Source organism: Trichoderma reesei (assembly GCF_000167675.1).
Source record: "Trichoderma reesei QM6a unplaced genomic scaffold TRIREscaffold_8, whole genome shotgun sequence".
In the NCBI taxonomy this organism is placed as follows: domain Eukaryota; kingdom Fungi; phylum Ascomycota; class Sordariomycetes; order Hypocreales; family Hypocreaceae; genus Trichoderma; species Trichoderma reesei.
In genome coordinates, this window is record NW_006711155.1 from 75,895 (window position 1) to 92,167 (window position 16,273).

At 54.8% G+C, this 16,273-nt stretch overlaps 5 protein-coding genes across 5 annotated transcripts; 1 reads left to right on the forward strand and 4 right to left on the reverse strand.

The window, feature by feature from the left end:
• Positions 1 to 530: 530 nt before the first annotated feature.
• On the reverse strand, positions 531 to 3,367 carry TRIREDRAFT_106761 (uncharacterized protein; the record flags this gene model as incomplete). Its single annotated transcript, XM_006964998.1, has 4 exons — positions 531 to 1,847; positions 1,911 to 2,631; positions 2,706 to 2,917; positions 3,242 to 3,367. The coding sequence occupies 4 exons, from the start codon at positions 3,365 to 3,367 to the stop codon at positions 531 to 533; spliced, it is 2,376 nt and encodes a 791-aa protein (XP_006965060.1).
• Positions 3,368 to 4,143: 776 nt separating this feature from the next.
• Positions 4,144 to 6,130, reverse strand: TRIREDRAFT_121529 (uncharacterized protein; the record flags this gene model as incomplete). Its single annotated transcript, XM_006964999.1, has 8 exons — positions 5,684 to 6,130; positions 5,421 to 5,490; positions 5,307 to 5,342; positions 5,105 to 5,237; positions 4,923 to 5,015; positions 4,798 to 4,854; positions 4,255 to 4,726; positions 4,144 to 4,177 (listed from the first exon to the last, which is right to left on the reverse strand). The coding sequence occupies exons 1-8, from the start codon at positions 5,728 to 5,730 to the stop codon at positions 4,144 to 4,146; spliced, it is 942 nt and encodes a 313-aa protein (XP_006965061.1). The 5' UTR covers positions 5,731 to 6,130.
• Positions 6,131 to 6,778: 648 nt separating this feature from the next.
• On the reverse strand, positions 6,779 to 8,539 carry TRIREDRAFT_22164 (uncharacterized protein; the record flags this gene model as incomplete). Its single annotated transcript, XM_006964772.1, has 2 exons — positions 7,425 to 8,539; positions 6,779 to 7,357 (listed from the first exon to the last, which is right to left on the reverse strand). Exons 1-2 carry the CDS (start codon positions 8,400 to 8,402, stop codon positions 6,779 to 6,781), a joined length of 1,557 nt encoding a protein of 518 aa, XP_006964834.1. The 5' UTR covers positions 8,403 to 8,539.
• A 1,008-nt stretch (positions 8,540 to 9,547) lies between these two features.
• Positions 9,548 to 10,039, forward strand: TRIREDRAFT_61103 (uncharacterized protein; the record flags this gene model as incomplete). The annotated part of the gene is made up of 2 exons (XM_006964841.1): positions 9,548 to 9,665; positions 9,753 to 10,039. The coding sequence occupies 2 exons, from the start codon at positions 9,548 to 9,550 to the stop codon at positions 10,037 to 10,039; spliced, it is 405 nt and encodes a 134-aa protein (XP_006964903.1).
• A 1,205-nt stretch (positions 10,040 to 11,244) lies between these two features.
• TRIREDRAFT_77380 (uncharacterized protein) lies at positions 11,245 to 14,857 on the reverse strand (the record flags this gene model as incomplete). Its single annotated transcript, XM_006965000.1, has 11 exons — positions 14,842 to 14,857; positions 14,485 to 14,664; positions 13,699 to 13,724; positions 12,885 to 13,221; positions 12,758 to 12,810; positions 12,638 to 12,645; positions 12,472 to 12,565; positions 12,231 to 12,392; positions 12,123 to 12,174; positions 11,590 to 12,050; positions 11,245 to 11,529 (listed from the first exon to the last, which is right to left on the reverse strand). The coding sequence occupies exons 2-11, from the start codon at positions 14,486 to 14,488 to the stop codon at positions 11,245 to 11,247; spliced, it is 1,482 nt and encodes a 493-aa protein (XP_006965062.1). The 5' UTR covers positions 14,489 to 14,664; positions 14,842 to 14,857.
• Between the last annotated feature and the right edge of the window lie 1,416 nt (positions 14,858 to 16,273).

Consider the following 16,273-nt stretch of genomic DNA (forward strand, 5'->3'; position numbering starts at 1 on the left):
GGCTGCCCCGAGGAGGAGGACAAAGGTCGGGGAACTGAGGAGGCTGGAATCTATCTTGTAGAATCAGGTCTTCTTCAAGGGTTGTATAACTATTACCACAAATAATAAAAGCAAAAAAGAAGCAAGCATTGTTTACCATGTCTTATCAAGCAGTAATGCCTTGTGTGTAGAGAAGAGAAACCATGTATACAAGGGACTCTCCACCATCTGTGTCAAAGTCCAGAACCTAATATTATGATGTCGTCGCAAAGGACAGGTCTTCCTAATACAACAACCACCCCTGAACTTGAGTTGGCTGTAAGTGTAACAATTCCTAGCAATCGCTAAACGCTCAGCTCACAAGAGCTGGCAACGCTGGTCGCTATCAAGGTAATCCTCTCATGTGTCAAGGCGACAGGAAGCAAGCAAAACTGATCTAATATATCTGTCTGGTCGTCCGCCCACAATGCCCCGTGTATTCCCTTACTAACAACCATCCAAAACTCCCTTGAAATTTCAACCTACGCCAAAAAAGAGCAAATGGTCCACAATCAAAAGACTCCTCCCCCACGACGGTGATGCGTCTGCCGAAACTGGTTGATGAGCCCGAGAACACCACCCTCTGGCTCATTGGAATTGGCCATGCTGTTTTCCTTGCTGAGGTTCCTGCCTGGCGATGTTTGCCACATGGATTCCCCGAGCATAGCTCCGGCCTCGGTGCTGTCACCTCCTGCCCCTGTAACACTTGCGTCTGTCTCAAAGGGCTCTTCAGGAATCTGAACGTCGGCACGATGGGCTCCCCTAGACGGACGCGGCTTATACGGTCCTCGACCGGCCACGCTTGTGATGGACGGTTGGTGACGGGCATCCAGCAGCATGGACGCCATGGGTGATGGCTGTGTGATGCTGTGCCCGCCTCTAGGTAATGGCCCCAAACCTGCTGTGCGGCTCCTGTTTCTACCTGTTTCTGCAATCCCTACTTGAGAGGTCTGCATGTCAGCTGCGAGAGTGGGCGAGTTCAGGTTCGGAAACGCAGGCGGAGGATGGAATGGCTGATGCGCTCCCGGCGGCAAGTGCCCCGGGATGCCCGTCTTCGGGTTGATAACGTAGTTGTCGAGGAATCCATAATAGGACGCTGCCATCTTGCCGTGTTTTGTCGAGTAATAATCCTCGCGGACGTCGTTTGTCGCCCCTCGTCGATCCACGCCTTGCCCTGGCCCCTTCTTGAAGTCGAATACGGCAAACGAGCAGACGTAGCCCAACCCATCCACATGCACCGTAAACTCTCGGAAAAAGTCCACGATCTGGTCACTGCACTTCGGCAGCGATAGCAGGAGCAGCAAGGGAGTGGTGATGATGCCCAAAACTTCTTCCAGGAAGATGACTACTTTCATCTTGTACAGCTCCGAAAACTCCTGCTTGACTTCAAAGCTGTGCAGCCTTCCCTGCCAGTGATCAGGCATGTAATGGGTATACTCGATGACGTTCCTCAGCGCATACTCGGGATTGAACACCGACGCCTCTTCAGACACCATTCCCCTGGTGATGGCCCAGATGCCTCCAAAGATTCCCAGATAGAACAAGGCAGTCCTATCTTGAGTGATTTCAAACGACAGGAACAGTTCAGAGTCCAGGAGAGTGCAGACTGCCAGGATGGCAGTGAGTGCGCCGGACATGAAGGAGATACTTCTCGCAATCTCTTCCGTCATGCGCTTGGGAAACTGGTCGATGTATCGGGTTGCAAACGGAAACGACATATGGAGTCGTTCGTAAAAGATGTGAGGCAGCTCGTTGAACTCGCGGAACTTCCACTCAGCAAGAGAAGTGTACTTGCGTGTTGCCGCGAGCTTTGGGTCCTTTTGATACTCCTGTAGGTGCGCGGCGTTTAGCATAAGTCACTCGAGCTCTTCGGCGATTGGGGTAGAACGTACATTGTAGTAAGTGAAAAAGTAGACAATGATCACGTATGCAAGCACAATGGGCGCAAACAAGAGGTTCAGCAACCCAGCAAAGTAGAATCGCTGCTTCAGTTTCTGGCTCAGGATGCCCCTCCGCTCGGCGCGCAGGAAGTCTTGCTGCACTTGGCCCAGTTCGTTAAATGCCATATCAAGGATACAGTAATGGAGATACCATTCCATGGTCTTTGAAAACAATTGACGACCGCGGAGGAAGGGAAATGGGAGCGACAGGTCGAGAATATCCTTGTTGATCATGGCGATGAGGTAGTTCTCCTTGCGCATCAGCCGGTTGGCAATGTCGTGAGCGTCGAGCCGCTCCTTGGATTGGCTGCCGATGAAGCGTCGTAGGTTCTGCGGTATATCGGTTGCCGTTCTGGGGTTCTGATCTCGCAGAGCCATGATCCTAGCTACGACATCCTGCCATGAAATCGTCTGCATATCCTGTTCCGGAATCTCAAGAAGAACGATGAAGAACTCGCGAATAAAGTGCAGGCGGCGGATCTCAAAGAAGTACTGCACAGACTTCCAGATGAAGAAGAACGAGTAGAGCCAGATGCCAAAGCTCCAGAGGCTCGACATCCTCTGGGTGCATCGGGGCACGATGACGTCTTTCAATGCGTGGCTATGCGGCACCTTGGAGTATTCGACACACTGGGTCAGAAAGGTCAACAGGATAGCCACGAACAAAGTTTCCCTGCCCCTTTACGTTAGCTATGACGACTTCTGACGGGGCTAAACAGAGACGAAAGAAACGTAAGCTGCACTTACAAGAGCCACAGGGCATTTGAACACATAATACACCACATCCCACCGCCTTCGTAGTAGTCGTAGACATCCCTCATGAAACTATCGAGGTTCGTAATGTTCACCCATCTCCACAGGGCAGCGTTCTTGCGATCAAAGGTCCTCCCCGTGTTGAGCAGAGATGTAAAGGGCGCCGACGTCGGTGGAGGATGCGGGTTGGGAGGCTCCATCCTCGCCTCCTCGGCATGTGGCCGCCAGTGACCCCGACCATGACCGTGGTTCGACGAGGGGTCGCCGCCATGATAATGCTGTGCTTCTGCATGGTCTGTCGCCGGGTTCGGGTTCGATGTGGCCTTGTTCGACTCCACGAGGAGCGATGCGGGCACGTCGTCGTCGCCTTCGTCATCGTGGTGCGGCCATCGTATGGGAGGCCCCCGATTGCCGCTCGAGCCTCCCCGAGCATCCTGGTGTAGGCTGTTTGATCCCGGGGACAGCATGCTGTCGGCGTTGTTGCGTCGTGCTGCGGCGGCAAGCGTCGGTGCAGGGATGGTGCCAAAGACCCGGCTGGCGTTGTCACCGCGAGCCCCGGCCTCGATGTCGTCGTCGTCGAAGGCTCGCAGCTGTTCGTAAAACGACCGACCGCCGTGCGTCGACGATGTGAGTTGCGAGAATATCTTGGGAGCCATCTCGAGGGTGGCTCAATCACAGAGCTGCGTCGTTGGGTTTCCAGCTCCAGGCTACCATGTTCATGTGGAATCGCCCGCGAGATGGAGAGGGAGAACGGGCCCGGGTCCGTCAATCTGCAGTGTGCTAGCGATGCACATATCAATGCCCTTTTGCGCAAGGGAAGCTGTAGAAGAGAGGGGAGATGCCGGCCAAGTGGTCGGAGAGGGCAGACAGTCAGCTGGTGGAGGAGCAAAGTTACTGCCTGATGGCCGTCAGGTGGCTGTTTGATGGATGGAGATGTCACGAGCTATGATCTAAGCGTGCCGGGAGTGACAACTTGAAGTACCCAAGATCTGAACAAAGGGAAGCTACAGGTACCCTTATCGTACTACTACCCAAATAGGCAAGAGTGGATCGCCTGAGCAACTGCCGTCCCAGCGTATCACCCAGCATCATAGGTATAGTAGATATCAGCAAATAAAGTACATACAGAAAGCTAAGTATGACGTTTGAACTGCCATCAACTCACTTGATAGAATATATTTCAGCTTGTGTATTTTACTATCAAGTGATTAATGAGAAATGAACTTTTCTCATGAAGAACAAATGGATGCATATTGATCCAGATAGATGAACAAGTTGGCTCACGTTATTTCCCCCCCGTGCCATGAGGTACATTCTGATGAAATCTATTTACTATCTTATTTTTTTTCTTCCCCTCTCTCAAGAATTGGAAAGTAATTATAGCCTGTTGCTTTATATAATCTCTATAATTACTGTACTATGCGAATATCCCTTACAGACTGTCGTTACGTTTGATAAAGTACGCTCTAGAAAAAGAAAGAAAACAAGTCAGCATGCTGGAATCATCTTGATATCGTGCCTGTGAATAACGCGCGCAACTCACTTTGAAAACTCATAGGCTGACCAGCAGATGGCGGTGCTGGGCATTGTTGTGACAACCCTGGGCCTGACTCCCTTGAAGAAGCCCCTGAAGCCCTCTCTTCTATACAGCAGCTTGCAGCCTTCCATGAAGCCGCTGACGTTTCGGACCTGGGGGTCGGAGGACGTGCCTCTCGTTTGTAGGATGGTCTTGATGACGTCCATGGGCGTGGTCAGACCAGCGGCGAAGCCACCGGCAACGGCTCCGGCGAGACAGTGCGTGACGGGATCGTATGCCTTCTGCGGGTTCATGGCGGTGGAGATGGATTCGTAGGCGAGGAACTGGAGGGCCGTGAAGGGAACGGTCATGGACAGCGTGGTCGGGTAGGAGATGTAGAAGGCGCCGATGCCCTCGTTTCGGTAGACGTACTTGGCGCAGTCGACCATGGAGCGATACATCTTGCGAGACTCTTGCATCTGCATGCGCTGCTTGATGACTGGAGAGAGATTAAGGAATTAGCCTTGAGCTCGGTCGTTGGTCTCGTTGGGCGCAAACACAATCACATACCGTCGAATGGATTCATGAAAGCATCGCTGGCAATTGTAGCTGCAGCACCGCTTGTGGCTGTAGAGCGTTGGGTCAGTCTGGGAGCGAGTATATCGAGGGTCGAGTCTTTAAAGGGTGAGGCTCACCAGCAGCAAGAGGGTGGTGGACGCCCACCTGATTGCCGCCCATGGCATGTTTGACGGCTTCGTAGGTCGCAAAGTAGACGGCGTGGGCAGGACCTGCGACACAATCATGTCAGTCACCAGGAGAAGAAGGGATGGAGGCCGAACGAGCGCTATAGCCAGCCGACAGCCCGAGGGAAACGCACCGGCTCCCACAATGACGCTGGACATGCCGCGCCATAAACTAAAGACACCCTCGGTCCGCGCGACCTGGAATATATTTCGGACAACGCTGTTGTGTGTTATCGTGCCGTGCGGCTGCAGGACTTGCATTCGCGTCTATCATCGGAGAGCTCAGCGTCAGCAACAACGAGACCGTGAATGGAGCGGGAGCTTGGCCTTCATTACCTTGATCGCATCGATTGGATACATGACGGTGTGTTCCTTTGGCCCTTGGTCAGCAGGCGTCCGAGCAGGCGAGACTCAGACAGTGGCCGCGTCCCAGTTTCGTCCATTACTCACAGCAATGCCAGCAAAGGCACCTGCAGCCATGTTCTGCAGCAGAGAGAAGTTTGGCGGAAGGGATTCATAGCTGCAACAAACACCACAACGGTCAGCCCCAATTGCAACAAAACACCGAGAAGCAATTTTCTCCCTCAAACTCCTCCTCTCGCTCATGTCTCCGCCTGTTTCTCTTTGCATGTCGTCCGTCGCGCAATTGTGCGCAACAGAGAAGAAAGCAAAGCCCAAAAGCTGTTACCAAAAGGGAGGGGCGTTTGGCTCACTCGTAATCCTCCTCCTCCACCGGCTTGCCACTCGGCGGCTGGGCCATCACGGCCACAGCGTCAGGAGCTGCGCCAAAGGTCTTGGAATTGATGGCAGCCAGGTTGGCAGATTGCAGCGTGCTGAGGGCAGCACGGCCGGCGGTTTGAGTTGTGTAGTAGTGTCGAGGGGAGCCCTGGGTTTCGAAGGGCGAGGGGGAGGAGGCGCGCGCGGAAGAAAGCTGCTGCTGCGGGCGGGCGGTCGGTCGGCGGACGGAGCGCAAAATCGACTTTGCGGTTTTGGCGGGCAGCCGCGGCTAGATGGAGAGATAGACGAACAGAGACGATGGAGAACTGACGATATCGGGCTGGAGCTTCTCGCGCGGAGACTTTTGGTCGCAATCAAAAAAATCTCACAGTGACAAGGTCGGATCAATGGCAGGGAATGACGGCAGCCGTGCTCGAGCAAGGCGACAATTGAGGCCGCTGGAAGATTGGGCGACGAGACGGGCAGAAGACGGGACAAAAGTTGCTTGCTTGGGATTATTATGATCGCGACCAGATTTGCCAGAGAGCCACAAGGTCCTGAGCCGGCCAGCTTGCAGAGCGGATCCGCCAGCATCCGGGGCTATAAAAATCAAAATTTCCCACCCTCTTCTCCGTTGACGGCCTCGGAGTCCGGGAGGCAATTGCGAGGTGTGCGAGCGCCCCACCTTTGGCGACCTCGCTCAGCTGCGGAGTAAAGCCGGGATATTGAAGTACCTACATATAAGGTATACCTACCTAGTAGGTGATGATGAGTCTGAGGCACCACAAATGCCGAGTATATCAGCAACTACTACTAGATATTACGAATCATCACTGTATTACTATCGCCTGAATCATGTGATTATGTGAGAGAGGACGTCAGTTTCTTCAGGAAAGACTGGAGCTCTGCTCCTGCAGAGTATGAGTTCATATATTGATGCTTCTGCCACGCTACGCACTGGTAATGGTGATTCATGATGATGATGATGATCGAGTATAGAAGAGAAAGTGAGAAAAAGGACAACCCAAAAGAACAAGCAGACAACAAACAACAAAACGCCACTGCCCAATAGCCACTCGCTAACCTCAGACTTAGAATCCAAACGGCGCACCGTTGAACTGAAACTTGAACTGCTGGCCACCGCCCCCGGGCTGCTGGAACGCCCAGTGCTGGCCTCCTCCTCCAAACGGCGAGCCCTGGAACGGGTGCCCTCGCTGCTCGTTCGAGTTGGGGTCGTCGCCTCTGTCAAACCGCGCCCGCAGCTCCGGGTCGCTCAGCACCTCGTACGCCTCGTTGATGGCCGCCATCTTCTTCTCCGCCTCCTCCTTGGTGACGCCCTGCTTGATTGCCTTGTCCGGGTGGTACTGCTTGGACGCCTTGCGGTACGCCGACTTGATCTGTCTCTCATCAGCATCGTGGGCAACGCCGAGAACCTTGTAGTAGTCCTTTGTCTTGCTCCGCTTCAGCTCAATCTGTGCCTTGTTGAGAAGCGGGTTGATCTTGTCTCTCCTGTCCGGATGCGCGTTGGCCGCGCTCTCCAGCGTCTGTATGGCCGCCTCAAACTCCTCCTTCTTGAGCAGCGCCTTGGCGCGGTGCAAGAGACCCCAAAACGACTCCTCATTCAGCTTGAGCGCCTCCTCGCAATACTTATCGGCATGCTTGCTTGTTGACTGTCGCACGATGATGTTAGCTCAGGTGCTTCCCAATGGCGCCGTGTCACATCCGTTTCCCACTTACCTCAACATAGGCCTGGCAAACCATGTCGACCAGCCGTTCGTACAGTATGACTCTTCCTTTCTTGGGTATTCTTCCCTCCTGGCGCAACTCGTCGACCTGTTGCTGGACGGTCTGGAGAAGGCCAGGGCCTTCCTCAGTCCCTACCAGGGCCCTGCTCGCTGTTGTGTACTGCCCCTTGTTCAGCGAGTTGGTCGCCTTGGTGTATGCCTTCGAGACGGCCTTTTCCTGCTTGTGCAGCTTCTTGCAGACCTTTGAGTCCGGGTCGGAATGGAGACACTTGCGAATCTGGCCGACGCCAGCGTCGAAGTCGGCGAGGTTGTAGAACGAGACGGCCGAGATGACGACGTGGGGAGTGGTGTCTCCGGGTCGCATCTGCAACACGTGGCGGAGGTCGCCCATGCCTTCTTCCAGCTCGCCTCGCTCAAAGCGGCAGTGGGATCGTGTCTCTCGCAACGGGGCATACCGCGAGGCGACGATGATGGCCTCCCCCGCATAGTTGACGCAGTCCTCCCACTGGCCAGCCTTTTCGGCGGCAAAGGCCAGCTTCATCGCCGCCTCGGCCGCATTGAGGCTCTGGACGTCGGGCGAGTCTGACCCTTCGCCCGCCGCCGCGAACTCGGCTCTTGCGTCGTCCCATTCGGCGGCCTTGGCCTTGATCTTGGCGAGCTGCAGGTGGGCGCCCGGGAAGCCGGGCCGTAGCGAGAGCACCCGTTCAAAGTCCTCGGTCGCCAGGTTCGCGCGGCCGAGTGACAGGTACGTCGTCGCTCGCTTGAAGAAGGACAGGTAGTTGGTCGGGTCGCGAGCAATGGCCGCATCGAAGTAGGCCAGCGCCTCGTTGGTCTCGCCCTTTGTGAGATGGTCCTGGGCCGTGGTCAGGAGGGCCGAGACGGGGACATCCGAGGGGATGTCTTGCGACAAGACGGCGCCCGCTGATATCAGTGCTGCCGTCACCAAGAGGTTCGGGAAGCTGAGGCGCATCTTGGCGACAGACGGACGCTTCGCGCGAACGAGGTCGGTAGTCGGTAAAGTTCTAAGACCAGAGACGAGCCAGAGGGAAGAAATAAGTACAATAGCACAAGCTCTTGTCGTCGTCGTCGTCGTCGCACGCTAAGCACGAAGAAGCCGATGAGGGCGATTCGGATATTGAAGAGCAGTCGCAAAGAGTGAGACGTGTCAAGAGAGACGCATCTGCTGTTATATTCTGGCTTCAACCGGGCGTGGCATGTGGGGAGCCAACGGTCGTAAACGGAAGTTCCAGCAAGTCCCCCGGCAAATGGAAATGGAATCCCAGAGAAAAAAAAGAGGGTACGCTGTCCTTCTGCCATGGGCTGACAGGGGCCATGCCTGCATTAGCACCAGGTACGAGGCACTGCACATGTGCTAGATAAGAGGTACTATTGGAATGGCCAGCGCCTGATTTCGCACCGCCAGATATTACTTACAAGGCTGAATTAACCGAATTTGAGTTTGTATGAGATCCCGTACAAGTACTACCTAGGTAGTAGGTATACTGCTATTACCGGCGCTATCTACTCCCGTACCTAAGGTAGTAGGTACCTTAATTGACAGGAGCTGGTGTACCTACTTGAGGTCCTGGCTAACACCGCACCAGGTACAAGTGATGCGATCTCTTGAACAATACAACAGCGTTAAACGACTGGCAAAGAAGGGATTGCAGACAGTTGAAAGTTGAAGCAATGCAATCGATTGTAACGCCAATATTGATTGAATCACAATTTATAGCTAGATCTCTAGGCGATTCAATGGTCTCTTTCTCTTCAACATGACGCAAGAGTTGAGGCCACCGTCAATCGAAGCCGTCGGGTATTCACCAAGTGCCATACATACACCCACTAGTAACCCCAAACCCACCGCCGTTATCGTTATCGGCTCAATGCTAGCACTTTGATACTCCATAACATCTTCCCGCCAACTCCATATTAGCGACATCCCACTTTCAACGGCATCTCGTCCCAGCAGCAAAACGCCGCCCGCCAGGATGGCCTCACAACATCTCAGCCAGGACGAGGTAAGTTACTCTCTCTTCTCTCCAGCCCCAATTGAAACCCTCGGCTATCCCTTCAAACCACCAAACCTCATCATTAGCCCGCGCACGCCTTATGATGCCCAACAGTGCTAACCCTCATGCGCAACCCATCCAGTTCTTCGACAAACTCGGCCACCTCTTCAACCACCGAAAAGGCAGCGACCATGGCGCCATATACCTGATCCAGAAACGCCGTAAGACAAGAACAAAATTCCTTCCCAAAGCCTTCCCACGACTCAGCTGGGGAAAGAAAAGCTGACTGAATATGCGCACGCACGCAGTCACATACGACCCCGCCGAGCAACAATCAACAACAGCAAAGCTCTTCCCCGACCTCGCCCCCAACAAGCCCCTCCCCGTCCTCGTCCGCGCCACAAACGGCAAGTCCAAGCGCGACGACGCCGCCCGCGCCGGCAAGGAGAAGCTCTCCGTCGTCGTCCAGCCCCACGAGCTCGACGCCTTCTACGCCCGCTACGCCGACGTCTGCAAGGCTGGCATGGCCGCCCTCAAGCCCAGGGACAAGAGCAAGAAGAGGGCCAAGGCGAAGAAGAAGAAGGCCGCGTCATAAGGGAGGCAGACTGTGAAGTGAAGGTATCCGAGACCGAGTCAACGACTGAATGGGAGGGCGGAGAGGGGAGAGAGGGGAGAAGGGGGAGAGAGAGAGAAAGAGAGAGGGGGGGGGGGGGGGGGGGGGCGGGGTTGGAGCCGAGGAAGAGTAACAGAGCAACCGGCAATGGCAGGAGAAGGGCACAAACGGCGTGGCAATGGCTCAACTCTTGCTGCAGCGGCTGAAATCTTTGCTGCTGCCCGAAGAGGCATCCTTCCGGTTGACGACAGCCACAACTTCAAACGACAAAAGACCTTTTTTTCGTTGGCATCTAGCGAATTTTTTTTTACAATCTTACGCTCAACACAACACGATGCTCAATTCTCATTCTGCAGCGCTCTGATGACCTGCTGCCTTTTTCAAACACTGGTACGGCGAGAGGTCAAATACAAAGCTTTGGAGAAAGAGCCTGATTTAACACATCTTGCGTTTGTCCTGATCGGAGTATTCAACGGGCTTTGTCCCGTGATCACCTCCTAGCTAAAAGCTTGATATGACCTGTAGTCTGTCCCCAAGTTATCATTACATATGTGCAGAAATTGTGTAAACCATGACTTTTGTAGCACCACCACCCAATCATGATACCGCTGTTCCCCCAAACCATTCACCCCCAGGCCTGAGGCTGCAGCTAGGGTTCCCCTCTCATGTAGGGCATCCTTGGCCGCCCGTCCGATCCATAAATCACGTCACGCTTAAAACACGCATCTTCACCACGCTCTTGTTCCTTACGCACCATTTCGAAAGAGAAAGACAATAGAAACTCGATAACAACATTCGTCCTCCTCGCTGCCCTTGTCTTGTCGGGAAACTCGCAATTCTTTTCCCCCGTCATCCTCCACAATAGCATCCAGTTCCTCCAGACAAAGTTCATGCTGCGAGCCGTTGATATGTCGACGACGGAATGGCCCCACAGCTTGAGTGCAAGGTCCTCCCATGGTTTTATGTCGATGCAGCAATTCCGCAAATCAATTTTTTTCAGTAACCCTAGACGAATTGTGCGAATGAAATCAATGAGACGAGAAAAGACGAACGATAGAGAGTAAAATCCCTGAGAAGGGGACAAGCGTCAAAGAAACAGAGAAGATGTAAAAAAAGGAGAAAAAAAATGTAAAAAAGGGTTGGACAACAAGCCTTGGGATGGGCTGACCGTAACCAGGAGCATGTCACTACATGATCTGGTCCTGCGTCAATCCAGCATGAGCGTCAGTCTCCATGCTGTCGCCGCCGGGCTGGTTCAGGTACTTGACGAAACTCAAGTTCAGTGGTCGACCACCATACTGGTAGCCCTGAAACTTGGCGATTGCCGTCTCAGCGGTTTCCGGCGAGTCAAAGCGGACGACGCCGGTACCCCGAGACCTGCCACTGGGCTCGTACTGGATCTCGGCCTGTTCGACCTTGCCAATCGTCGTAAAGAGCTCAACCAGGTCATCGTTGCTGGTTGACCAGGGCAGCTATGAGACGGAATTAGTAATGGTCCAATGAACGGGGGATTGCTGAGCAGACAAACTTACGTTTCGAACATAGATGATCTCGCTTCTTTCCGTTCCTGCGGTTGCATTGTCGGTAAAGGGGTTGGGCAAAACTGCTGGTGCGGTGGAAGCATCAAAGCCTCCACCGCCACCCCCGGCACCTGCACCAGGTCCGACGCCGCCGCCAAAGCCCCCACGTCCGCCGAAGCCGCCGAAGCCTCCACGACCACCGCCGAAGCCGCCTCGGCCGAAACCACCACCGCCGAAACCACCACGCATTCCGCCGCCATAACCTCCACGGCCGCCGAAGCCCATGCCGCCGCCGCCACCAGCGAACCGGTCCTCGCGAACTTCGAGCAGGCGGCCTTGCCAGTCATAGCCGTTGAATTGCTGGATGGCGCTTCGTGCATCGTCCGGGCTCTCAAAGACAACAATTCCAGAGCCTTTAGGACGACCATCAGGGCCAGTGTGCACATCGGCACGCAGCACTCCGCCAATTCGTGCTGCAGACGAGCGTTAGTGCAATCGAACAACAGGACGACGAGGCGACTTGGAAAAAACGCCGGCTCACTTACCGGCCTGTCGGAAAAGATCTTTCAGGTCCTGCCAGCCGACATTGTAGGGAAGCTAGAGGGAGTCAGTTGGGCATCCTCGGAACAAAACATGGGAGTGAGTGAACAAACGTTAGCAACGTAGATCTGGCGGCCAGCGCCGCCTCCGCCTCCGCCACCTGGCGGGCCGCCAGCATATCCAGGATTGAATCCGCCGTGCATACCGCCGCCTCCGTATCCGCCACGAGCATTGGTTCCCGTGGCGCCGATGAAACGAGGTTCAGCCTCGCGGTCCTAGAGAGGGGAGAAAACGACGAGTTAGAACGTCAACGCCGGGAACAGATACGGGTCCAAGAAGGGGGCTTTGACCAACCTCTCTGACGTAGACAAGTCGACCCATGAGGTTCTGGTTGCTGAGTTGAGCAACAGCCTGTTGAGCTTGCTCCCTAGTTGCATACTCCACAATACTGTTGATCATCGGTGGTTAGCGACGGCAACACACAGAGGGCGTGCTGTCAAGGCAGTTGAGGAGGACTTACCCGCATCCCTACAATGATTCCGAGGACAGCGTCCCACCCGTCAACCCAACCATCCATCAAGACCAGAAAGGGAAGAAAACCACAAAAGAAAGCCACCAAAAGCTATGCGATGAAGCCCACCTTCGACATTCCATTTGGAAGTAATAGCACATCGGCAAAGAGCACCTCTCCAGCTGTGACGTTGAGATATCTCCCGTTAGTTTCCTCGTCTCTGACCGTGCCCATGCTCATAGAATCCTAATCTCACCCTGTCTCATGAAATCCTTGAGATGATGCCACTTAACATCGTACGAGAGGTTGCCGACGTAGACGCGGCGGTCCTGCTGGGACGTCTCGCGAATGTTGCTCATCATCTGTTCTCGGGCAGCGGCCCGTTCCTCGTAAGATCGTTGGGGTGCCTGTCCCCCGTAACCGCCAGCGGGACCACCGGCGGGTGCTGCTCCAGTTCCTGCCATTGGGGAGCGGTCGCGGCCCCGACGATAGTCGTCCCGGCTATTTGATCTGCTGCGAGGGGAATAAGAACGCCGACGAGACTGTCGGCCTGGACTCCTAGAGCGTCGTCGAGGTGATCGAGACCTCTCACGCTGCGGCTCGATCAGTATCAGCAATCCCAGAGAGAGGCGAAGTGTGATGTGGGCAGGGTTTGGGCAAGGCCAAGTGGACGGGTAATCTGGGGAGATGGTCGAGCTACAAGTTGCCCAAAATGGCACTCGGCTTTATCTTTGTATGAGTCGATATAGAAGGAAAATCCTCAACCCAGTGAGACTCTGTGTTCAACGCCAGCTTGAGCATTCGCCACAGCCCGAGCAATTGGGTCAATGGCCTTGAAATAGTCCAACTGAGGCTTACAACAGCACAGCTGAGCGTCTGTAAGGCGACGTCTGCTCGTTGGGTTTCGGAGCAAGAGAACAAGGTGGCCGCTGCGGGGCGGCGTTATAGGATGTGTTCAAGAGGGTCAAGGCCAAGCCCGCGAGCCCACACAGGTGAGCGAGCACCACGGCGAGGGTCATGGCCGCGTGTAGGGTGAAGGGGGAAAGGTCAAGTAAATGAGGTCAACTTACTGGTCGGTAGTTGTCGCCGGAGTCAGCTAAAAGATCAAGAGGTTAGAAAACCGGCGCTGAAAGAGGCCTCTTTGGAAAAGCGAGAAGAAACTGTGCCAAAAGAGATGGAAGAAGAGACGGCCTGATTGAAATAATAGTCATGTACCCGGGTGGTGGTGGGGTGTAGAGTGATGAGAAGCATGCGGAGTAGCAAGGCGGGAGGACATGCAGGTAAGGGGGGTCAATGATAATGCAGTGGACGGAGAGAGGCGAGGCGAGGCGAGAGGAACTGGACGTATCGGCGGGCAACGGGGGGGCAGACGAGTTACATCCAAAGTGGTATCACGTTGAATGGTCTTTTGCTCTGCTTTGTCCGAGGGGCGGCAGCTGCAAGACAGCAAAGTGCAAACAACGGCCCTGGCCACAGGCCACAGGCCACAGGCAGAGCTTTTTCCTGCAGAGCCTGCCGAGACGTGGACAGCCAACCAAGGCAGGCAAAACGCGTCTTGGCTGGAAAGAAAGAGCGTGATATGAGAGACGCACACGGACAGAGAGAGAGTGAAGAGGGTTTGGTGCAGATTGAGAGTAAGGGCAGGATGAGAAGAGATTTGCCCAGCCAGCGGCAGCCGCAGACGCAGACGCAGCAGACAGAGAGGCTTGAGAAGAGCAGAGCAGACGGCAAGAGAAGCGAGAGAGAGAGAGAGAGAGAGACGGACAGACGGACAGACAGACAGAGAGACAGAGAGGGAGATGGGGAGAGAGAGAGAGATAGAGAGCAAGAGAGAGAAGAGAAGAGAAGAGACGTACCCATGGCGATGGATCAACGCGATACAAAGGAGGAGAGGCTTTGTGCCTTTGTGCCTCGAGCCTTGTCGCGCGTGCAGTGTGCAGTCAGAGGCAAGGCCGGGTGTCTCAACAGATTGGAGGGCAGCTCGAGCCAGGTCGCGACGACACGGCAGAATTAATGGGTGGCTTCTGGTCCTGGTCCTGGAGAGAGAGGGCAAGCCACAGCAGAGCAGCAGGTCAGCAGCTGGACCGAAACGGATCTCGCAGGGAAAACGGCACGGCGAGCGAGCGAGCTGCAGCGGCAGTACCCAAAGGTGAGGTAGCTGGAGAGGCAGCACGCAAGCAGGCAGTGCGAGAGGAGCAGGTCAGGTACAGTACCGGTAAGTCGCAATGGGCGCAATGCAATGGGTTGGGGGAGGGGGTACGAGGTAGGACAGAGGCGCATTGCTTGATTGTGGTTGAGCCTGGTGGTGAGAAGGGGAAAAGAACGCGCGGACCGGGAGGGGAGCAGGCGGCCAATCAGCGCGCAGAGGCTGAGGGCGGCCGGAGGGGAGGGGGCCAAGCTGCAAGAGCTCCAGCTGTGCTGCGATGCGACTACCTAGGTACTACCTACTACAGTGCCAGGTACTGCTAGGTGCTGGGTGCTGGGTGCTACTACTAGGTAGGTAGGTGCTCGGTACCGCTACCTGAATCAGAGCCAACCCTGAGGCTGGTACCTATACTTGGACGTTGCAAGGCGCAACAAGGCAGCGGTGCGGCAGACACTCGGCGGCCTTGCGCGCCGTGGCTAGGCCAGCATGTACCTGCACTGGCTGCAGATCTGGCTTCACAAGTATCCGTACCTTTGCGACATGGTAGCCCCAACAGCCTGGGAATCCCTCCACCTGTATGGATAGGTAAGGTACCTTGATGGTAACCTCAATACTACGGGTTCGTCCAGTGCTGTTGGGACAAGACAAATTTCTACTCATACAGGGAAGACTTGTTAAGGTATACTAGGTAGGTATGTAGCTGATGAGGAAAAAGGTACAAAAGAGAAAAATAGTCTGCTCTAGGAAGGCGAAAGAAAACGAGGTGAGATCAGGAAAAGGTCAATGGCAAGAAAAGGCACCCAAGAAACAACCCGGCAAGGTGATGATGGATGGGTGCAGGGGGGTCGGGAGCATCAATGGCTCGTGGATCGGGAGCTGCAGCTAGAGCTGGGAGACAACAAAAACGACAAGGGGAGGGCGGGAGGTGCCAAGCAGCGGCAGCAAGGAAAGGCAAACAGGGAAGGGAAATGATACAAGAAAAATAAGAAGAAATAATAAAGAAGAGAGAGAGGGAGAGAAATCAATCCAGACCGGCGAGGAGCGAGCTTCACGCAGCAAGGAAATGGTAGCAGCTGTGAGTTAGATGCATGCACGTCGCTCGTTGCGTCGAGCTCTGCAGCAACCAGCGTGATGTGATGGTGGGCTGCCCAGAGCCGACGAGCGATCTATCATACGTGCGTGGATATCCTGACGCTCCTCGTCAATTTTAGCGTGAGTTGAACCCGGGGAAAAAAATGCTTGTCGGATGCTTGGATCGCGAGAGGGCAAAAGAAAAAGGACGCGGCGATCGCTGGTCGCATGGGTGTCACGTAGTGAGTGGTACATTAGTACTGTACTTGCGGTAGGAATCTCGGGTCCGGCACCACTCACACACACACGCTCTCTCTCTCTCTCACACACACAGGCAAGGCCACAAAGCAGGCATCTCAAGCGATCCATCCAACCTCGAGGCAGACGCTCCCACACCCGGTCGATGTCGTTTGCTCGGGAGCTTGGAA